Here is a 24,408-nt window from a genome sequence, read left to right as displayed (position 1 = left end):
CAACAGCTGGAGGGCCGCAGGTTGAGCATGCCTGGTCTAGATGAAGTTCACTTCTGCGGTCTTGTGCACGGCTGGGGTTATTATAGTCAGCCACAAATGGCAAAGTAACCCATGTTTTCATTCCACTCCCAATTACAGTCAGGTCCATAAATATTGGGACATCGGCACAATTCTAAAATTTTTGGCTCTATACACCAACACAATGGATTTGAAATGAAACAAACTAGATGTGCTTTAACTGCAGGCTGTCAGCTTGAATTTGAGGGTATTTGCATCCAAATCAGGTAAATGGTGTAGGAATTACAACAGTTTGCATATGTGCCTCCCACTTTTTAAGGGACCAAAAGTAATGGGACAACTAGCTTTTCAGCTGTTCCATGGCCATGTGTGTGTTATTCCCTCATTATCCCAATTAAAATGAGCAGATAAAAGGTCCAGAGTTCATTTCAAGTGTGCTATTTGCATTTGGAATCTGTTGCTGTCAACTCTCAAGATGAGATCCAAAGAGCTGTCACTATTAGTGAAGCAAGCCATCATTAGGCTGAAAAAACAAAACAAACCCATCAGAGAGATAGCAAAAACATTATGCATAGCCAAAACAACTGTTTGGAACATTTGTAAAAAGGAATGCACCGGTGAGCTCAGCAACACCAAAAAACCCAGAAGACTACGGAAAACAACTATGGTGGATGACCAAAGAATTCTTTCTGTGGTGAAGAAAACACCCTTCACAACAGTTGGCCAGATCAAGAACACTCTCCAGCAGGTAGGTGTATGTGTTTCAAAGTCAACAATCATGAGAAGACTTCACCAGAGTGAATACAGAGGGTTCACCACAAGATGTAAACCATTGGTGAGTCTCAAAAACAGGAAGGCCAGATTAGAGTTTGCCAAACGACATCTAAAAAAGCCTTCACAGTTCTTGAACAACATCCTATGGACAGATGAGACCAAGATCAACTTGTACCAGAGTGATGGGAAGAGAAGAGTATGGAGAAGGAAAGGAACTGCTCATGATCCTAAGCATACCACCTCATCAGTGAAGCATGTGTAGTGTACGGGGACTGTAATACCCGTCACTACCAAAGTGTCACTTGGTGTGCTGTCGTCCCTCCTAATTATGGGGAAGTTGATGTATGTCAGTTTTATAAAATGTCATGTAATGTATGTATTTCCCTGTTACTGTTATTGTGGAACTTGCATGTACAGGCCTGCTAGGGGTGTCATTCCAGCTTCTAGTCAATAGAGGGAGCTAGGGAGCCCTAGTTTATATAAGGCCCAGACAGGGAAGTGCAAGGCAGACGGAGTCTAGTGTCTGTAATCTACAGTTGGAGATTAGACAATGTCTGAGACAAGTCCAGGCCTGAAGCCTGCTGTCCAGGAGAAGATTCCCTCCTGAATTCCCATATGCAGAAACAGGAATATGTTAGCTCAAGAGCCTGAGGAAGTTTCCAGAAGCTGAGAGAGACAGAGGCAAAGATCAGGAAAGCAAGAGGTACTCAGAAAGACAGAGGAGGTACTTATAAAAGCTATAGCCAAGGATATAAAGCCAGAAATAGGTTAATGGGCCTTGGTGAAGAATTGCTATATTCCAGGATCAGACAGAAATAGAGTGCAAGCTCCTGTGCTGCAAGTCCTGTGTTCAACACTCTGTAATCACCTTGCTGTAACTGAATTGCCTGCATCGACCGAATTGCAAAATCGACTGTATGCCAAGGAACTGCATTTCCAATATTGTCTCTGCTTGCAAAACTACTAAAGTTGGAGTTCTGTTTAAATACTACATTTCCTCAATTTATTCCTGCATCCGCAAACGGCGTGCCACCGTTTACTTGGCACTGGCGTCACGAACTATTTCTACCTATACCTGCCCTTGCAGAGAGTCAGCTGTACCAGGTTAGTGTATATTGCACTACATCACCCAGAAACACCTATTACACACAACTTGAGTACGCTGCACCTCTCTTTTGGCGTCACGAACAGGATACGCACGCTTTCTAGTGCAAGAAGCGTGAACTTTGTGCCTTATACCGTTGCCCTGTGACCAAAGTGACAATTTTCCTGTTTTATTCAAGTGGACTTTGTGGACTGAAAATCATACCCAAAGTGTACCAAAAACCTCTAAAAAGCGCTGTGCAGTGTTGCGCTATCCAGAGGAAGAAAATCGCCGCATTGGAGTGTGGTTTTGTGGACTTTTTGCGGTCCTGCTTGCTGTCAGTGAGTGGACAGCGTTTCTTACTAAAGATGGCCGCTGAGCTTGCTGAATTTACTGCTGCGTCACCTTCATCCCGAAAAGGCGGGAAAAATTGGCGCCTTTCTGAGGAAAAAGCGGGAAGAAGGTCAAGGGCAGGTGCCACGGCTTATCTGGACATTTGCATGTCTGCCAGAATGGACACCGCCTTCCATATACTGGAATACCTGGGGGGCGGCCTCCCAGAGCAGTGGGAGGAGCTGGCTGCTGTAATTGACGCGACCCTATCGCTCTCCTCAGAAGGATCGAGCATGTTGGATAGTGAGCAGAGTGTTGCTGCAGCGTCCGCACCTGAAATTGCAAAGATGTCTGATGTTGGTGTAGAGCCAGAGGAGGCTCCACCGGCCTACGCTCCGGGACCGGAGCAACCCGCCTGCCGCCCAAGGGAGAAAGAACCCGAGCCCTACTATGGCTCGTGGAGGGACTTTTTCCAACCATCTTTCAAATGGTCCTCCCTGATGGCGGAGATCCGAGAGGCCGCTATAAAGCGGAATACAAAGACCAAAATCATCTATGAGGAACTAACTAAGACAATACATGAGAAGCATACGCACACCCAACCCCGCCTGGAAAGGAGAAAGGGAGTGGTGCTGTCGTTTGACAAAACCCGTGGCTACGGGTTTATCCAGGACTATCTAACTGGCAGAGACCTCTATGTGAATCGAAGGTCTGTCAAAAGAGACTACCTCCCTTCCTACCAGCACAGCCTCCGCGAGGGAGAGGAAGTGGAGTACACCCCTGCCGAGAGCCTGCGAGGCCCTTATGCGACTGCTGTGACCCGTCCCAAGCGAGCACCTGAGGACTGGGAGGCAGAAGAAGGAGAAGACTACTCTGGCTGCGAGCGGGAACCGGAACGCTCTCCAGAGCCGGCCCATCACGCCTTTCAGGAGCGGAGCTCCTTCATTGGGCCTAATGTCTTCTGGCAGCCAACCGTGTTGGAGAAATGGGTGAGCCCCTATCCTTCCCCCGAGCTGCCTCGTCGGGAGAAGACAATATCGGAGCTGGAGCAGTTAAAAGGACTTAGTGCTACCTTTCAGAACATCCGGATGGGTCGGAGACCAGACGCATCGCCAGAACCTGCAGAGGCCGAGTCCGCGCCATCGGTGACTGTACCTGCGCCGGCGGCGCCAGCAGAGGACAGCGACTCCGACACAGAAAGCATCGGTGAACAGATCGTCCGGCTGGAGGAGAAGTTGCGGGAGTTGCGCAAGACATACACCGCCAGGATCCAGACACCGCCGAGGAAGGATGAGGTAAGGGTGCCTGTCACCACCCGTAGACCGCCTTCTGTTGCCACCGCTCCGTCAGTGCCCCAGACCGGACCCGCGATTGCCGTAAACTGCTGCACCCAGAGCACCGGACCGCTTGCTGCGGCGGTGCCAAGCCCGTTACACCCTGCAGTGATCATGCCAGGACCGGCACGGTCCACCAGAGGGTTCACCCCTAGGCCTATGGGGCCTATACCTATTAGGGGCCCCTTTACCCTACAGCTGCCCCCTGATACAGTTATGTGGGCCCATCCTCCTGTCGAGGACTACTACAGACGATACCTGCCAGCGGAGCCAAGTGGATATGACATGCCACTGTAATCAGCCTGCTAGGCCTTTGATTTGTTTCACTGCAGAAGTTTGATGTTAACCCTTCCAGGACAGGAGTCCTATGTTTCTGGTCCTTTGTTGCGGCTGCCAGTTTGTCCACGGCTCAGTGGTAGGTGTTGGCCACTGATATAACAAAGCTAACAAGGCCAAGGTTGTTTCCAGGACCTCCTGCCTGCTTTTGCTATCCCACGCCAAGTTGTGCCTGTTCCTTTGTTGCACCTTTTACCCTTCACCCTTTTTTCAGGTTGATCAGGGGTTTTACAGCACTTTTCTTGCTGTCATTTTATTGTGCAACTTCATACTAAGGAACCGTGCCCGGAGACAGACTCAAAAGTACCTGAGCCTCTGAGATTCTTACTCTTTTAAAAGTATTGTGCCCAGGGATGGACTCCACCGCATGAGAGCCTCTGTGATTTAATAAGAAATAACCTGGGTACGGACTCATGTTTGTTATTTGAGCCTCCAAGAACTTTTATACCGTTTTCTACTGTTCTATCATGGACTTATTCATTGTCATGGACTATCCTGGTTATAATGTTACGCTGTGCCAGGTCAGCGCCCCCGTTCCATTCATTATCCTGAGAGAAGAGAACGACGTCCCTTGTCACCACACTTCACTTTTGCCAATTGGACCTGATGTAAATGTAAATGCAGATGAATTACATGTATGTATGCCTGCATGTCTCTATTTTCTATTTCAGGTAGAGATTCCAGTTGGGCGACCCATGATGGAGTACGAGGTCGTACTCAGCTTAAAGCAGTGGGGTATGTAGTGTACGGGGACTGTAATACCCGTCACTACCAAAGTGTCACTTGGTGTGCTGTCGTCCCTCCTAATTATGGGGAAGTTGATGTATGTCAGTTTTATAAAATGTCATGTAATGTATGTATTTCCCTGTTACTGTTATTGTGGAACTTGCATGTACAGGCCTGCTAGGGGTGTCATTCCAGCTTCTAGTCAATAGAGGGAGCTAGGGAGCCCTAGTTTATATAAGGCCCAGACAGGGAAGTGCAAGGCAGACGGAGTCTAGTGTCTGTAATCTACAGTTGGAGATTAGACAATGTCTGAGACAAGTCCAGGCCTGAAGCCTGCTGTCCAGGAGAAGATTCCCTCCTGAATTCCCATATGCAGAAACAGGAATATGTTAGCTCAAGAGCCTGAGGAAGTTTCCAGAAGCTGAGAGAGACAGAGGCAAAGATCAGGAAAGCAAGAGGTACTCAGAAAGACAGAGGAGGTACTTATAAAAGCTATAGCCAAGGATATAAAGCCAGAAATAGGTTAATGGGCCTTGGTGAAGAATTGCTATATTCCAGGATCAGACAGAAATAGAGTGCAAGCTCCTGTGCTGCAAGTCCTGTGTTCAACACTCTGTAATCACCTTGCTGTAACTGAATTGCCTGCATCGACCGAATTGCAAAATCGACTGTATGCCAAGGAACTGCATTTCCAATATTGTCTCTGCTTGCAAAACTACTAAAGTTGGAGTTCTGTTTAAATACTACGTTTCCTCAATTTATTCCTGCATCCGCAAACGGCGTGCCACCGTTTACTTGGCACTGGCGTCACGAACTATTTCTACCTATACCTGCCCTTGCAGAGAGTCAGCTGTACCAGGTTAGTGTATATTGCACGACATCACCCAGAAACACCTATTACACACAACTTGAGTACGCTGCACATGGTGGTGTTAGTGTCATGGCGTGGGCATGTATGGCTGCCAATGGAACTTGTTCTCTTGTATTTATTGATGATGTGACTGCTGACAAAAGCAGCAGGAGGAATTCTGAAGTGTTTCGGGCAATATTATCTGCTCATATTCAGCCAAATGCTTCAGAACTCATTGGACAGCGCTTCACAGTGCAGATGGACAATGACCCAAAGCAAACTGCAAAAGCAACTAAAGAGTTTTTTAAGGGAAAGAAGTGGAATGTTATGCAATGGCCAAGTCAATCACCTGACCTGAATCCAATTGAGCATGCATTTCACTTGCTGAAGACAAAACTGAAGGGAAAATGCCCCAAGAACAAGCAGGAACTGAAGACAGTTGCAGTAGAGGCCTGGCAGAGCATCACCAGGGATGAAACCCAGCGGGTGGTGATGTCTTTGCATTCCAGACTTTAGGCTGCAATTTTGTGTAATGAAGTCAGGCGGCACAGCGTACTGGTTGAGGGGTGCTCGGTTTGTGTGGAGGTAATCCCAAAATCAGAAGAATGAAAGAAAACCGGCACTCCCAAAAATCTTTGCTGGTGATAGATTTATTGGTCACTCATATCACGAATGACAGAATTCGCGATATGAGTGACCAATAAATCTATCACCAGCAAACATTTTTGGGAGTGCCGGTTTTCTTTCATTCTTCTGATTTTAGGCTGTAATTGACTGCAAATGATTTGCAACCAAGTATTAAAAAGTGAAAGTTTGATTTATGATTATTATTCTGTCCCATTACTTTTGGTCCCTTAACAAGTGGGAGGCACATATGCAAACTGTTGTAATTCCTACACCGTTCACCTGATTAGGATGTAAATACCCTCAAATCAAAGCTGACAGTCTGCAAATAAAGCACATCTTGTTCGTTTCATTACAAATCTATTGTGGTGGTGTATAGAGCCAAAAATATTAGAATTGTGTTGATGTCCCAATATTTATGGACCTGACTGTATATTCTTCTAGGTTGTTATCTAGAAGAATACACAAGTTTAAATATGGTTGTTTAGGGGTTAGACATTCCTATATGTATTCTTGTAATATCCCTAGTGACCTACAGTAACTTCGTGATTAACCTAGTATCTCTGGTTGTCTACAGTGATTAAGTAATAAATATTAATATCATTATCCATGGTGGTCTAGGATGATTATGGGTTAATAGGTAGTATCTCTGGTGGTTCAGGGTAATTAAATGACAAACACTAAATAATATAATTCAGAACATTTTTACTTTTACATTTTTACTTTTCTGCAAATGGAGCTGCTCATTTATTTAGCAGGGAAAGCTTGTAACTTGTAATTTATACATAAATGTCTGTTAAGTGTGAACTTTAGACCACACCCATGTACAGCAATCTGAGAAAGAGCTATGTATATACACTAATACATGGAAGGCTATAAATCACTGATAACTAGAGTTGAGCGAACACCTGGATGTTCGGGTTCGAGAAGTTCGGCCGAACTTCCCGGAAATATTCGGGTTCGGGATCCGAACCCGACCCGAACTTCGTCCGGAACCCGAACCCCATTGAAGTCAATGGGGACCCGAACCTTTGGGCACTAAAAAGGCTGTAAAACAGCCCAGGAAAGAGCTAGAGGGCTGCAAAAGGCAGCAACATGTAGGTAAATCCCCTGCAAACAAATGTGGATAGGGAAATGAATAAAAAAAATAAAAAAAATAAATTAACCAATATAAATTGGACAGAGGTCCCATAGCAGAGAATCTGGCTTCACGTCAGCAGAGAATCAGTCTCTTCATGCCATAGCAAAGAATCTGGCTTCATGTCAGCAGAGAATCAGTCTCTTCATGCCATAGCAGAGAATATGGCTTCATGTCAGCACAGAATTAGTCTTCATGTCATAGCAGAGAATCAGGCTTCACGTCACCCACCACTGGAACAGGCCACTGTCACATATTTAGGCCCCGGCACCCAGGCAGAGGAGAGAGGTCCCGTAACAGAGAATCTGGCCTTATGTCAGCACAGAATCAGTCTTCATGTCATAGCAGAGAATCAGGCTTCACGTGTCACGGATGGTGTACAGGAAACAAGACAATGCAATATAATCAATGACTCACTGGATCCACAACTAAGGAACAAAAGGGAGAGCCCTGCATGGACCTGGCAGACTCTCCCTGACTGCTCAGCCTATGCGAACACCCCAAAGGTGAATGGTCGCATATCCAAGTACCTCGACTATCTAACACCTGAAGACCCTACAATAGTGAGGGGACACGACCACCGGCTCCCTACACAGACACGGAGGGAGTCAGGGTCACCTGGATCCAGCAGACAGAAAATCACAAATACATATACAGCACTTAACTTGCAGACGACTGGGAACTAGGAACAGCATACACACACTCCAGGAAGTTGTATAAGCCGCACACTACTGCATTATGGGGAGGAATTTAAAGGGAAGCAATCAGTCCAACTGCATGACAGCTGAGATAGGCTAACAAGATGAGGAACTGAAACCAAAACAAAGAAAACTCAAGGAGGAGGTTCTGAACGGTTTCTGTCAGAGCTTCTCAGCTGTCTGGTTGTGACATCACGTCACCCACAACTGGAACAGGCCACTGTCACATATTTAGGCCCAGGCACCCAGGCAGAGGAGAGAGGTCCCGTAACAGAGAATCTGGCCTTATGTCAGCGCAGAATCAGTCTTCATGTCATAGCAGAGAATCAGGCTTCACGTCACCCACCACTGGAACAGGCCACTGTCACATATTTAGGCCCCGGCACCCAGGCAGAGGAGAGAGGTCCCGTAACAGAGAATCTGGCCTTATGTCAGCACAGAATCAGTCTTCATGTCATAGCAGAGAATCAGGCTTCACGTGTCACGGATGGTGTACAGGAAACAAGACAATGCAATATAATCAATGACTCACTGGATCCACAACTAAGGAACAAAAGGGAGAGCCCTGCATGGACCTGGCAGACTCTCCCTGACTGCTCAGCCTATGCAAACACCCCAAAGGTGAATGGTCGCATATCCAAGTACCTCGACTATCTAACACCTGAAGACCCTACAATAGTGAGGGGACACGACCACCGGCTCCCTACACAGACACGGAGGGAGTCAGGGTCACCTGGATCCAGCAGACAGAAAATCACAAATACATATACAGCACTTAACTTGCAGACGACTGGGAACTAGGAACAGCATACACACACTCCAGGAAGTTGTATAAGCCGCACACTACTGCATTATGGGGAGGAATTTAAAGGGAAGCAATCAGTCCAACTGCATGACAGCTGAGATAGGCTAACAAGATGAGGAACTGAAACCAAAACAAAGAAAACTCAAGGAGGAGGTTCTGAACGGTTTCTGTCAGAGCTTCTCAGCTGTCTGGTTGTGACATCACGTCACCCACAACTGGAACAGGCCACTGTCACATATTTAGGCCCAGGCACCCAGGCAGAGGAGAGAGGTCCCGTAACAGAGAATCTGGCCTTATGTCAGCACAGAATCAGTCTTCATGTCATAGCAGAGAATCAGGCTTCACATCACCCACCACTGGAACAGGCCACTGTCACACATTTAGGCCCCGGCACCGAGACAGAGGAGAGAGGTCCCGTAACAGAGAATCAGGCCTTATGTCAGCACAGAATCAGTCTTCATGTCATAGCAGAGAATCAGGCTTCACGTCACCCACCACTGGAACAGGCCACTGTCCCATATTTAGGCCCCGGCACCCAGACAGAGGAGAGAGGTCCCGTAACAGAGAATCTGGCCTTATGTCAGCGCAGAATCAGTCTTCATGTCATAGCAGAGAATCAGGCTTCACGTCACCCACCACTGGAACAGGCCACTGTCACACATTTAGGCCCCGGCACCCAGACAGAGGAGAGGTTCATTCAACTTTGGGTTGCCCCGCAATATAATGGTAAAATGAAAATAAAAATAGGATTGAATGAGGAAGTGCCCTGGAGTAGAATAATATATTGTTAAGGGGAGGTAGTTAATATCTAATCTGCACAAGGGATGGACAGGTCCTGTGGGATCCATGCTTGGTTCATTTTTATGAACGTCAGCTTGTCCACATTGGCTGTAGACAGGCGGCTGCGTTTGTCTGCAATGACGCCCCCTGCCGTGCTGAATACACGTTCAGACAAAACGCTGGCCGCCGGGCAGGCCAGCACCTCCAAGGCATAAAAGGCTAGCTCTGGCCACGTGGACAATTTGGAGACCCAGAAGTTGAATGGGGCCGAACCATCAGTCAGTACGTGGAGGGGTGTACTGGTACTGTTCCACCATGTTAGTGAAATGTTGCCTCCTGCTAACACGTTCCGTATCAGGTAATGGTGCAGTTAGCTGTGGCGTGGTGACAAAACTTTTCCACATCTCTGCCATGCTAACCCTGCCCTCAGAGGAGCTGGCCGTGACACAGCTGCGTTGGCGACCTCTTGCTCCTCCTCTGCCTTCGCCTTCGGCTTCCACTGTGACATTTGGGAATGCTCTCAGTAGCGCGTCTACCAACATGCGCTTGTACTGGCGCATCTTCCTATCACGCTCCAGTGTAGGAAGTAAGGTGGGCACATTGTCTTTGTACCGGGGATCCAGCAGGGTGGCAACCCAGTAGTCCGCACACGTTAAAATGTGGGCAACTCTGCTGTCGTTGCGCAGGCACTGCAGCATGTAGTCGCTCATGTGTGCCAGGCTGCCCAGAGGTAAGGACAAGCTGTCCTCTGTGGGAGGCGTATCGTCATCGTCCTGTGTTTCCCCCCAGCCACGCACCAGTGATGGGCCCGAGCTGCTTTGGGTGCCACCCCGCTGTGAACATGCTTCATCCTCATCCTCCTCCACCTCCTCCTCATCCTCGTCCTCCTCGTCCTCCAGTAGTGGGCCCTGTCTGGCCACATTTGTACCTGGCCTCTGGTGTTGCAAAAAACCTCCCTCTGAGTCACTTCGAAGAGACTGGCCTGAAAGTGCTAAAAATGACCCCTCTTCCTCCTCTTCCTCCTGGGCCACCTCCTCTTCCATCATCGCCCTAAGTGTTTTCTCAAGGAGACATAGAAGTGGTATTGTAACGCTGATAACGGCGTCATCGCCACTGGCCATGTTGGTGGAGTACTCGAAACAGCGCAACAGGGCACACAGGTCTCGCATGGAGGCCCAGTCATTGGTGGTGAAGTGGGGCTGATCCGCAGTGCGACTGACCCGTGCGTGCTGCAGCTGAAACTCCACTATGGCCTGCTGCTGCTCGCACAGTCTGTCCAGCATATGCAAGGTGGAGTTCCACCTGGTCGGCACGTCGCATATGAGGCGGTGAGCGGGAAGGCCGAAGTTACGCTGTAGCACAGACAGGCGAGCAGTGGCAGGGTGTGAACGCCGGAAGCGCGAACAGACGGCCCGCACTTTATGCAGCAGCTCTGACATGTCGGGGTTGTTGCGAATGAACTTCTGCACCACCAAATTCAGCACATGCGCCAGGCAAGGGATGTGCGTCAAACCGGCTAGTCCCAGAGCTGCAACGAGATTTCGCCCATTATCGCACACCACCAGGCCGGGCTTGAGGCTCACCGGCAGCAACCACTCGTCGGTCTGTTGTTCTATACCCCGCCACAACTTCTGTGCGGTGTGGGGCCTGTCCCCCAAACATATGAGTTTCAGAACGGCCTGCTGACGTTTACCCCGGGCTGTGCTGAAGTTGGTGGTGAAGGTGTGTGGCTGACTGGATGAGCAGGTGGAAGAAGAGGAGGAAGCTGAGTAGGAGGAGGAGGAGACAGGAGGCAAAGAATGTTGCCCTGCGATCCTTGGCGGCGGAAGGACGTGCGCCAAACAGCTCTCCGCCTGGGGCCCAGCCGCCACTACATTTACCCACTGTGCAGTTAGGGAGATATAGCGTCCCTGGCCGTGCTTACTGGTCCACGTATCTGTGGTTAGGTGGACCTTGCCACAGATGGCGTTGCGCAGTGCACACTTGATTTTATCAGACACTTGGTTGTGCAGGGAAGGCACGGCTCTATTGGAGAAGTAGTGCCGGCTGGGAACAACATACTGTGGGACAGCAAGCGACATGAGCTGTTTGAAGCTGTGTGTCCACCAGCCTAAATTACAGCATTTCATAGGCCAGTAGTTTAGAAATGCTGGCATTCAGGGCCAGGGATCGAGGGTGGCTAGGTGGGAATTTACGCTTTCTCTCAAATGTTTGTGAGATGGAGAGCTGAACGCTGCCGTGTGACATGGTTGAGATGCTTGGTGACGCAGGTGGTGGTGTTGGTGGTACATCCCATGTTTGCTGGGCGGCAGGTGCCAACGTTCCTCCAGAGGCGGAGGAAGAGACCGAGGCGGCGGCAGCAGCAGAAGAGGCCGAGGCGGCGGCAGCAGCAGAAGAGGCCGAGGCGGCGGCAGCAGAAGAGGTAGCAGGGGAAGCCCGAGTGACTTCCTTGTTTTTAAGGTGTTTACTCCACTGCAGTTCATGCTTTGCATGCAGGTGCCTGGTCATGCAGGTTGTGCTAAGGTTCAGAACGTTAATGCCTCGCTTCAGGCTCTGATGGCACAGCGTGCAAACCACTCGGGTCTTGTCGTCAGCACATTGTTTTAAGAAGTGCCATGCCAGGGAACTCCTTGAAGCTGCCTTTGGGGTGCTCGGTCCCAGATGGCGGCGGTCAGTAGCAGGCGGAGTCTCTTGGCGGCGGGTGTTCTGATTTTGCCCACTGCTCCCTCTTTTGCTACGCTGTTGGCTCGGTCTCACCACTGCCTCTTCCTCCGAACTGTGAAAGTCAGTGACACGACCTTCATTCCATGTGGGGTCTAGGACCTCATCGTCCCCTGCATCGTCTTCCACCCAGTCTTGATCCCTGACCTCCTGTTCAGTCTGCACACTGCAGAAAGACGCAGCAGTTGGCACCTGTGTTTCGTCATCATCAGAGACGTGCTGAGGTGGTATTCCCATGTCCTCATCATCAGGAAAAATAAGTGGTTGTGCGTTAGTGCATTCTATCTCTTCCACCCCTGGGGAAGGGCTAGGTGGATGCCCTTGGGAAACCCTGGCAGCAGAGTCTTCAAACAGCATAAGAGACTGCTGCATAATTTGAGGCTCAGACAGTTTCCCTGATATGCATGGGGGTGATGTGACAGATCGATGGGCTTGGTTTTCATGCGCCATCTGTGCGCTTTCTGCAGAAGACTGGGTGGGAGATAATGTGAACGTGCTGGATGCACTGTCAGCCACCCAATTGACTAATGCCTGTACCTGCTCAGGCCTTACCATCCTTAGAACGGCATTGGGCCCCACCAAATATCGCTGTAAATTCTGCTGGCTACTGGGACCTGAGGTAGTTGGTTCACTAGGACGTGTGGCTGTGGCAGAACGGCCACGTCCTCTCCCAGCACCAGAGGGTCCACTAACACCACCACGACCATGTCCGCGTCCGCGTCCCTTATTAGATGTTTTCCTCATTGTTCCCGTTCACCACAATTTTGAGAATGGCAAATTTGGGAATAGTTTTTCAACCCAGAACAAAAACTGTGCTTTTACGGTCACTACAAATAATTTGACCAGCTAAAACAGTACAGATTTGGTTGAATAGAAATGTGAGGCCTATTTTTTTTCGCTGTGTGACAGGTATACGTTTAATCACAGAATTAGACTTGTATCTGCACGGTAGCGTGTGTGTTAAGTTTTTCTGAATAACACTATCAGCACCTTGAATCTAAGATATCCTTTTTGGGATAGATTTCAAGTAGGCCTGATATAGCATAAACTACTTATTTTGAGAATGGCAAATTTGGGAATAGTTTTTCAACCCAGAACAAAAACTGTGCTTTTTTTACGGTCACTACAAATAACTTGACCAGCTAAAACAGTACTGATTTGGAGGAATATAAATGTCAGGTCTATTTTTTAGGCGCTGGGTGACAGGCTCAACTTGCCCCTGATGTAGTATATGGCCAAAAAATAACCACACTATTGATGGTTAAATGCACTTGGGTGACACAGGCTTAGCCTGCACCTGATGTAGTATATGGCCAAAAATTAACCACACTGTTGATGGTTAAATGCACTTGGGTGACACAGGCTCAGCCTGCACCTGATGTAGTATATGGCCAAAAATTAACCACACTGTTGATGGTTAAATGCACTTGGGTGACACAGGCTCAGCCTGCACCTGATGTAGGATATAGCAAAAAATAACCACACTATTGATGGTTAAAAGCACTTGGTGGTAGCTTGTGCTGGCGCACCACAAGCCACAAAATGGCCGCCGATCACCCCAGAAAAAAGTGATATAAAAACGCTCTGGGCAGCCTAAAAAAAGTGAGCAATTCGATATTAGCACTTCAATGATCCACTGCTGGAGATCGATCACAGAATGAAGTCTTTTGGAGGAGTTAATCTGCCTAATCTCGCCCTAACGTCGCAGCAGCAACCTCTCCCTATGCTTGAATCAGCAGAGTGACGTGCAGCGCTACGTGACCCAAGCTTATATAGAGGCTGGGTCACATGCTGCACTGGCCAATCACAGCCATGCCAATAGTAGGCAAGGCTGTGATGGCCTCTTGGGGCAAGTAGTATGACGCTTGTTGATTGGCTGCTTTGCAGCCTTTCAAAAAGCGCCAAGAAAGCGCCGAACACCGAACCCGAACTTTTACGAAAATGTTCGGGTTCGGGTCCGTGTCACGGACATCCCAAAATTCGGTACGAACCCGAACTATACAGTTCGGGTTCGCTCATCCCTACTGATAACACCTCCACTGTTTACAACTGTAGTCAGAAAGAGCAGAGATATAAGTGGAACAGAGGCACGGAACCCCACGGAAGAACTACAGTGTGCAGTGGCCTGGACTCCTGGCTCACTTGCAATAAATGTGAGTGTAGTGATAGGAAGAGTAATAGAGGATTTTTGCAGCAGAAATGATATCCAGACCTTTAGATGAAGTTCAAACTTTTCTTTACTGAAGATAACTTGTATCCAAACAGTCTGCAGCTTTGGTCTTTGGTCCCAGCAGGTTTTGGCAATAATTGGCAGGGATAAATGCTTCTGCTTTGAACTGTACCTTCTGCATTGTGGGGACAGACTAGCTGAGGAGGAATGGCTTCTCCTAGGTCTCTGGACTTGACTCACAGCTATAGGGTCCATTCACACATCCGTGTGTGTTTTGCGGATCCGCAAAACACGAACACTGGCAATGTGCGTTCCTCATTTTGTGGACCACACATCGCCGGCACTAATAGAATATGCGTTTCCGCAAAATACGGAACGGAATTGCGGATGTGTGAATGGAGCCATATTCTCAGTGGATGCTTTCTTCCTGGAACTGGAGGTGGTCTGTAACTTTCTGCTTTATGTCATCCAGTTGAGCTGCAGGGCTCAGACTGGGAATTTGATCAAGTCTCAGAACGAGACTTGGTCCTTGCTGTCTTCCCTATGCAGGGGGAACTAGCACTGGTTCTAACTTTTTTTCCTCCCTTGCTGCAGGAAGATGGAAACCTCCACTTCTCCTCAACAGGGGGGCAGAATAGAACAGGATTGTTCCACTCTGAACGGCCATAACATTAAGACTATCTCTACCAATGATGCTGCCACCTGCTGGTGAACATGAAAAATTACAAGGAAAATGACATTTAACAGTTTTAAATGCACAGTTGTGAAGACATGAGAAAAATCATATCAGCTGACAATATAAAAGCTCTTAGAAGACAGTAGCGGGATAGAGGCGTGTAGTAACACAACTCTGGGGTGTTACAAGTGCTTCCGTGGTATTTCTGTCCGTGCCTCCGCACAGCAAATAAATAGAACATGTTCTATTTTCTTGCAGTGCGGATGTATCATGGACCCATTGAAGTTGAATGGGTCTCGATCCGTTCCGGTCGCCGCACGGATGTTGTCCATGCATTGCGGTCCCCAATGCACAGAACGGCCGCCCAACGGCCGTGTGCATAAGGCCTAAGGCTTCATTCACAAGTCAGTGTTTGGTCGGTGATTTCCATCAGTGATTGTGAGCCAAAACCAGAATTGGGGGCTCCACAGACATAAGATATAAGGGAAACATCTAAACCTGTTCTGTGTTTAGACTTGCACCTGGATTTGGCTCACAATCACTGATGGAAATCACGAACTAAACACTGACGTGTGAATAAGGGCTTATACACAAGGCTGCTACCCGGCCGTGCACGTATTTCCACCCCCAAACAGTGGGTCCACAAAATACATGTCACACTTCGGTGTGGAAGGAAACCCTACACCGAGCATAGGAGGAAAGGGGGGGGGGGGAGCAGGGAATCAGACCTGAGAACTAGGGAAGGAAAATGGACACCTCCTAGTCAAAACCCTAACCCAAATCCTGACTGATTACCAGTATGAACAGACCCCAAAAGGTAGGCGAGTCCCTGCCATTAGGACCCTGGTACTAATGGCAGGGACGAGACTACCTGTTCATCCAAAAGGAAGAATGAATAGGAGTCTCCATCAGGCCTAATACAAACAATAGGGAATTACAACACTCAGAACCCAAACAAAATACAAAAATAAAAGGAAAGACTTAACTTCAAAGGAGCCATGGAAGCACCATGAACTCAGCTGAGATCCAACCACAATCTATCCAAAAGTCCAAACAGAAGCTATAAACCACACAGCATTGTGGGAGAAGCAACTATAAATTGTTAAGGGTGCTAGCTCACCTGCATGGGAGGGCACCGGGCAGTGTACCGGGTGGAGTCCAGTAGCGGGAGACCGCAAGGAGAGGGGCGGGGGGGAGGCGTCCGGGTCGACAGCAGACAGGAAGACGGTAGTAGAGGATAAGGCAGGAGAGTAGTCAGGGACGATTCCGAGGTTGGCAGCAGTCGAGTTGGTAGTAGTAGCAACAGAGGAACAGCGGTAGATACAGCAGGATCAAGTTCAGAAGAACAATAACCAGCAGGGGTCAGGTGCAAGAGGCTGGGCTTATAAAGAGGAAGTAGCAGGTGCAAGGAATTACAGAGATTAACAAGGCAAGGCTGGAACAAGGTAGATCAAAGAGTTCAGTAGAAGGAAAAGTCCAGAAGGGTTGGTAGCCTAGTGGCTAGAGCTACCGCCTGTGACATGGCTGGTCACGGGTTTGAATCCTGACAAAATAGAGAAGGCTAAATTACCCTAATAGGGAAAAAGAATGGGGAAAGAATCTGTGGCAAGCACCAGAAACACAGACGTCATTTGATCCAAACGGAAAACATGTCAGATCAAATCACATGTTGCCAGTCTCACAGATCTCCTGTTGTGGGAACGTCTGTGACAGTTGCTACTGGAAAAAAAGGTTCAAAACCTCAGGGATTTGCTAGGGCAATGGAAGCAGAATATCACAGAGGGCTTGAAGCTTGCGTTGACAGGCAGAGAAGCTGTGCATCCTCCTTGCATGTGTGGCAAGTTCCGTGCACAGGAGGACGCTGTGTCTGAGAACTGTAGTTGAGCTGGAATCTTCTTTCTTTGAGATCCTGAAAGGAGCCTATGAAGAGACAGGTCAGAGACCTGCCAGGCTGTCACCAATAGTATGTGTTGCAGAGATACACGTATCTGCTGCAGAGTGAGACATCTTGATCTGTGTTTTGTAAGGTAGAGCTACCGCGATAGATCAGTGTGTGTTCAGTGGTTGCGTTTTTCTTTTAGCAGAGGATCTCAATTTCTTTTGGCAGAGGATCAGCAGAGGATCTCAATACTGGAGAAAAACGCTTACGTTTTGTCCCCATTCATTGTCAATGGGGACAAAACTGAACTGAACTGAACAGAACAGAATGAACCAGAATGCATTCCATTCCATTTGGTTGCGTTTCCATACCTGTTCGGCATGGGATGCGGAGCAAAACTGATCCGGCATGACACACAATGCAAGTCAATGGTGCCGGATCTGTTTTCTAAGACACAATATAAAACGTATCTGGCACACATTGACTTACAATGGTTTTAATGGCAGATCTGTCATTGCTATTTTAAAGATAATACAACCGGATCTGGTCATAACAGATGCAGGCGGTTGTATTATCAAACACGGAAGTGTTTTTGCTGATCCCTGCCGGATCAGGCAAATACGCAAGTGTGAAAGTAGCCTTAGAGACTGTGTGATGCTGTGCCACTTGGAAAGGTATATGTTGTGATAATGTAATGTACATTGCTGCCACTCTGAGGAAACATGAGTATTGTTGCCCAGGAAGAGAGAATTTTTACTTCTTAAAAGGACAGTAATATATCTGCTGCCTCTTAAAGAGACAGTGTATCAATTTATTCTGTTGTCTGTAACTAAGCCTCTGTCTTCATTGAGATTGTAACCACTAAGCCTGTGGCCTGTCAAAGACTGTTGTACCCGCATGCCCGTTACCCCACATGAGTTAAGTTACAACTGTGTCTGTCTGATTCCTTCCAGTAGCCTAGAGTGCGGAGCCATGCATATCGCTCAGGGCCAAAAATATCCTTCCATTTTCTCTAAGGCCCCTTTCATGCGGGCGTCATGGATTTTGTCCGGATGCGTTGCAGGTGCATTGTGGGAAACCCGAGCGAGTGCTCGCGCAATTTCAGTCAGTTTTGTCTGCGATTGCGTTGCGTTGTTTAGTTTTTTCCCCATGAGTGCAAAGCGTTTAATGCGTTTTGCACGCACGTGATAAAAAACTGAATGTGGTACCCATACCTGATATCAGACTTCTTCACTGAAGTTCGGGTTTGGGTTCGGTGTTCTGTAGATTTTATTATTTTCCATTATAACATGGTTATAATGGAAAATAAAAGCAATCTATGATACAGAATGTTAAGTAAAATGTCACTTGAGGGTTAAAAAAATTATAAAAAAATTACCTCATCCACTTGATCGTGCAGCTGTTATAGTCTTCTTTCTTCTTCTTGCAGGACCTGCACTGACGTGATCGCGCTCACCACGTGGTGACATCAGCGCAGGTCCTGCAAGAAGAAGAAAGAAGACTATAACAGCTGCACAATCAAGTGGATGAGGTGAGTAATTTTTTTTAACCCTCAAGTGACATTTTACTTAGCATTCTGTATTATAGAATGCTATTATTTTCCATTATAACCATGTTATAATGGAAAATAATAAAGTGAATGGACCTCCACATCATCTCCTCAGCAACCATCTGTGAAAATCGCATAGCATCTGCACTTGCTTGCGGATGCTATGCGATTTTCACGCAGCCCCATTCACTTCTATGGGGCCTCCGTTGCGTGAAAAACGCAGAATATAGAACATGCTTCGATTCTCATGCAACACACAAGTGATGCGTGAAAAACATCGCTCATGTACACATTGAAATGAATGGTTCAGGATTCAGTGGGGGTGCAGTGCGTTCATGTCACGCATTGCACCTGCGCGGAAAACTCGCCCGTGTGAAAGGGGCCTAAGGGGACCTAACCACCTCAATACTAACAATAGATTGGAAGGCAAATTATCATTGAATCCATGAAATGTTATAAGCAAAGAACCGTGTATTTATACTGCACCTTTTTTCAGTCTGGGTAAGGAAATGTTCTGCTCCTTTCACATCTTTCTCCATGAATGCCTGATAGATGTAAACTGACTGGATAAATCCAATCATTTCAGGAATGGACAGCTGAACGGTGACTGGTATATCTGTGATCCTGTAAGAGAAAAATATATGCTTACGATGATGAAAATGCAAAAAATGAATGGTTACAGCCTATAACCATTTCACTACCGGAGGTTTTTTCATTTTTGCATTTTAATTTTTCTTCCCCATCTTCCTTGAGACATAACGTTTTTATATTTCCGTTCACATAGCTGTATGAGGGCTTATTTCCCTTACGCCCATGACCGCACCCTTGAGAGACCGCCTCTATCCAGGACAGGAAACAGGAACCTTCCTGGAGAGCACTTAAAGAGGGATACCTCCCCTATACCATCAGTTTTCTGTTTCCTGTCCTATGGATAGGACGTTCTGTGTAAAGCTGGATTAGGCTGCAGGAGCCCCGCAGGCACTTTATTATAGATGTTACCTGGTGCGGCATAAGTCTCCTCTAGGAGCCGCCTACTAAGACTGGGATTCATCCATCTGGGTCCTGGATAGTTTATCGGGCCGGTGTTCCTGGGAAGTCCCAGCATAACCGAGAGCGGATGCTGACACGCCGGTTCCTCCTGGCGGTGTTCAGGAGCCTTTATTCTGCCTTCCTCCCTGTCTCAAAACTTAGAGGCGGGGGGACGCCCTGTGTGCGAATCGGAAGTTGTAAGACGCAGCTTTCGGTACTTGGAACGCATGCGGAGTGCATTCCGGAAGTAGGAGAAGGAAGTTCCTACTGAGGCCGCATGGGTGCACCGGCAGGGACCCGACCGAATTGGTATTTAAACCCTCAGCGCGCGGTCAGAAGGACCCAGCCAGCCTACGATCTTCAGAGGATCTTTAATGGAAAACTCTCGATCCTTGTCCACTATCATGGATGATGAGTACCCAGCGCGCTGATATCCAGGAGAGTCATGATACCAGACCAGTATTCCTGGTGGGGTAAGGGGGTCAATCCGCAACTTTTATTTTTCCCTCTATCAGATCTAATGGGGATTATTCTCTTGTTCTAATTGTAGAATATCAAAGAGGGCCCCAGGAAATCTACCACTAAATCCAAAGGGAGGAAATGTGCTCTGTGCAAAAAAAATCTAACCCCTTCTTGGTCTAAGTTACTGTGTCAGCATTGTGTGATCAAAGTGGTAGAAGAGGAATCCCCATCTTTACTTCAAAGTATCATAGATATTGTTAAATCTGAAGTTTCAGATTCAACGAAAATGTTTAAGAAATGCATCCCTTCCTCGGCCAAACAGAGTCACGCTACTATAATATCCGATTCGGACTCTTCAGATGAGAATAAGCAGGGAGAAATCCTGGAAAATTCAAGCTCATCTTCAGATGAAGAAGCCATGAGCAAACCTCTTTTTTCCCCTGAGGATACGGAATTCCTACTGAAAGCTATTAGAACTACTGCAGTGTCCCACTTGTGATTATGCGCACCGCAAACTAGTTTAATTGTGTTTTATTGTCATATATTATGCCTGTATGCTGTACTTCATCTCATGTCATATTCTCCCATGTCACTATGTGATTCTATGTGTAAGATCCTTTATACAGGCCTAGTTAGGGTGCACTACACTAGTTTCTCCACTAGATGGTGCAGTGTTACAGTGTATATATAGCTTGGCCAAGGCCCAGTTAGGCAGAGTTTAGACTAGTCTAGTCAGTGTGCAGCCATGATGTAGCTGCCTGCTAGAGGGAGGCCTCCTGCCTCTCTGCTCTCTCCCTGTTGACTCCACAGTCCAGGGTTAAAGTCTACAAGATTCAGCCTAGAGGTGAGAAATCTACTTCTATAGCTCGTTCCTCCGGGGTGACCAGTGACAAGCTGCAAACAGCAAGTATTCAAGAGGACTAGTATATATTTTATTCAAGTCAAAGTATAGAAATCGGCTGTACTCAAGCACCTTTGCAATTAGGTGTAGGACACAGCTTCCGGCATCCACACCTCCAGTTTAAATCCTGAGGACAGGTAGGCCAACTGGAAATAGAGGTTCAAGGATTCTGAAAACCACCTTTAACCCCTTAAGGACCGGGTTCATTTTCACCTTCAGGACCAGGCCATTTTTTGCAAATCTGACCAGTGTCACTTTATGTGGTAACTTTAAAACGCTTTGACTTATGTAAGGCCATTCTGAGAATGTTTTTTTGTCACATATTGTACTTCATGACACTGGTAAAATGGAGTAAAAAAAAATTCATTTTTATTTATAAAAAAATACCAAATTTGCAAATTTTTAAAGTTTCAATTTCTCTACTTCTATAATACATATTAATACCTACAAAAATAGTTATTACTTTACATTTCCCATATGTCTTCTTCATGTTAGGATCATTTTGGGAATGACATTTTATTTTTGGGGGACGTTACAAGGCTTAGAAGTTTAGAAGTAAATCTTGAAATTTCTCAGAAATTTTCAAAAAACAACTTTTTAAAGACCAGTTCAGGTCTGAAGTCACTTTGTGAAGCTTACATGATATAAACCACCCAAAAATGACCCCATTCTAGAAACTACACCCCTCAAGGTATTCAAAACTGATTTTATCAACGTTGTTAACCCTTTAGGTGTTCCACAAGAATTAATGGAAAATAGAGATCCAATTTCAAAATTTCACTTTTTTGGCAGATTTTCCATTTTAATATTTTTTTTTCAGTTACAAAGCAAGGTTTAACAGCCAAACTAAACTCATTATTTATGGCCCTGATTCTGTAGTTTACAGAAAAACCCCATATGTGGTCGTAAACAGCTGTACGGGCACACGGCAGGGCGCTGAAGGAAAGGAATGCCATCTGGTTTTTGGAAGGCAGATTTTGCTAGACTGGTTTTTTTGACACCATGTCCCATTTGAAGCCCCCCTGATGCACCCCTAGAGTAGAAACTCCAAAAAAATGACCCCATTTTAGAAACTACGGGATAGGGTGGAAGTTTTGTTGGTACTAGTTTAGGGTACATATGATTTTTGGTTGCTCTATATTACACTTTTTGTGAGGCAAGGTAACAAGAAATAGCTTTTTTGGCACTTTTTTTTTTGTTATTTACAACATTCATCTGACAGGTTCGATCATGTGGTATTTTTTTAGAGCAGGTTGTCACGGACGCGGCGATACCTAATATGTATCCAAATTTTTTTATTTATGTAAGTTTTACACAATGATTTCATTTTTGAAACCAAAAAAAAAATCATGTTTTAGTGTCTCCATAGTCTGAGAGCCATAGTTTTTTCAGTTTTTTGGCGATTATCTTAGGTAGGGTCTCATTTTTTGCAGGATGAGATGACGGTTTGATTGGCACTATTTTGGGGTGCATATGAATTTTTGATCGCTTGCTATTACACTTTTTGTGATGTAAGGTGACAAAAAATGGTTTATTTAGCACAGTTTTTATTTTTTACGGTGTTCATCTCAGGGGTTAGCTCATGTGATATTTTTATAGAGCCGGTCGATACAGATGCGCCAATACCTAATATGTATACTTTTTTTAAAATTTATGTAAGTTTTACACAATAACAGCTTTTTTAAAACAAAAAAAAAGATGTTTTAGTGTCTCCATATTCTGAGAAAATATATAGCAAAAAAAGGCGGCTCTCCACTGGTTTTCTGGAGAAGGTGCTCTTGCTCAATTTGACTCACCCTTGTCAGTTTATAAATAGGTTTAAAATAAAGCCATAAACATAGTTATAAAATATAAAAGTGAGTTTATAAATATAAAAATCAATTTTGCAAAATAGGTATATATATAAATTTTCCCAAAAATTTATGTATTGTCTAGAAGTCTACATACATTTTTTGGAAAATTTATATATATACCTATTTTGCAAAATTGATTTTTATATTTATAAACTCACTTTTATATTTTATAACTATGTTTATGGCTATAGGCTCTCCTCTTAACAATTCATGTATTGACATATCCCTTTGATATTTTATAGTGATGTTTTAATGAGTTTTTATTTTGTTTTTTCAATAAATATATTTTTATATCTATAAATGATTGTATATGAAACCAAAATCTATGAATAACAGCACTTTGAGCAGGATAAACTAAGAAATGATTTAAATATCTCCATAACAGAGAATTGGAAATCTATATAATGGATTTTATAAAGACACTATTCCGGATTAGAGTCCGGCTTTTCCAATAGACCGACACAGGATAAAAGGGGAACATGATGAGGAATATGCTTGACCACTGAGGAAGGAGAGAGTTTGAGCTCCGAAACATGTTTGGGTGAACAAGCATATGAAGATTGAAACTATACTACTGGAGCGCTCCAAGAGGAATTGAACTTAAAGACACTCACTAATATTTATAAAGCGGAACCCCGGCAGCTGGAATAAAGAAGTTAAAGGGCGATCCGAACACTGAAGGGGCGTTGCAAACATTAAATAGAGACACCGCCATAACATGTGGCACGCCGACTTTTAAAACAAGCTGTGACCGGAGGGCCCGAACTATAAAGGTCAGTCTGTTCTCAGAACAAGAGCGGGACGCCGCACCTGATAACAGCCGAACCGTGAGTATCTAATGTGCACAACAAAACGAGACTGTATCTGAATATCTTTACTGCATAAGGAAGAAAAAAGACACCTAGCGATCAACTACAGTCACGTTAATAGCGGAATGCTCATAAATTGTTACAACTAAGAACATTGCTGCTAATTTGTTACCATACTGTATAGTTATCTAATCTCCGAACAAACTGTGGAATACACTACATGGGGATTGTTACATGGAACTATTGCCACTAATCCAATTTTAAAGGATATTCCTGCTTTTTATTTATTTATTTATTTATTATCAATTGCTGCTAACATCACTGCTATCCTCCAATCGTTATTTATCAATTGATACTGCTGCTATTTATGAATTGCCTTATATATTGATATTGCTGCTAGAATTATTTATATCTAATTGTTGTTATTCTGTGGTTTATGCCCACTTTGGGACTTGAACATTTGGGGGTCTAATCCCCTTTACAATGCATTCCAATACTTCTGTATTGGAATGCATTGGCTGTATGAGTAATACAGTGTGTATTAGTCATACAGCTTCTGGCCTGTGAGATCCAGGGGGCTGGATCTCACAGGCACATCACAGGAAGGCATCGCGCTGCCTTCCATGCCATCGGGTCCCCCCTACAGCCGCATGGGGACCCGATGGCACCTGCGCCCGCCGCACCATAGAAAAGCCGCAAACCGCAGGTCTGAATTGACCTGCGGTTTGCGGCGATCGCCGATACGGGGGGGGTCACATGACCCCCCGGTGTTGTGACAGGATGCCCGCTGAATGATTTCAGCGGACATCCTGTTCCTATTAACCCCCGCCGCGCCGCAAGCTAGTTTTAAAGTTATGAC

At 46.0% G+C, this 24,408-nt stretch overlaps 1 protein-coding gene across 1 annotated transcript in view; it reads right to left on the bottom strand.

The window, feature by feature from the left end:
• LOC121008992 (putative methyltransferase DDB_G0268948) overlaps positions 1 to 24,408 on the bottom strand; it is a 491,731-nt gene that overhangs the window by 2,648 nt on the left and 464,675 nt on the right. The window contains exon 6 of the mRNA XM_040441852.1: positions 18,982 to 19,119. Coding sequence (XP_040297786.1) covers positions 18,982 to 19,119 — 138 coding nt within the window. The remainder of the gene's footprint in view (positions 1 to 18,981; positions 19,120 to 24,408) is intronic.

The sequence above is a fragment of the Bufo bufo genome, chromosome 7 (assembly GCF_905171765.1).
Source record: "Bufo bufo chromosome 7, aBufBuf1.1, whole genome shotgun sequence".
In the NCBI taxonomy this organism is placed as follows: Eukaryota; Metazoa; Chordata; class Amphibia; order Anura; family Bufonidae; genus Bufo; species Bufo bufo.
The sequence above is the reverse complement of the archived record's forward strand: the minus strand, read 5'-3'. Positions and strand labels throughout refer to the sequence as shown.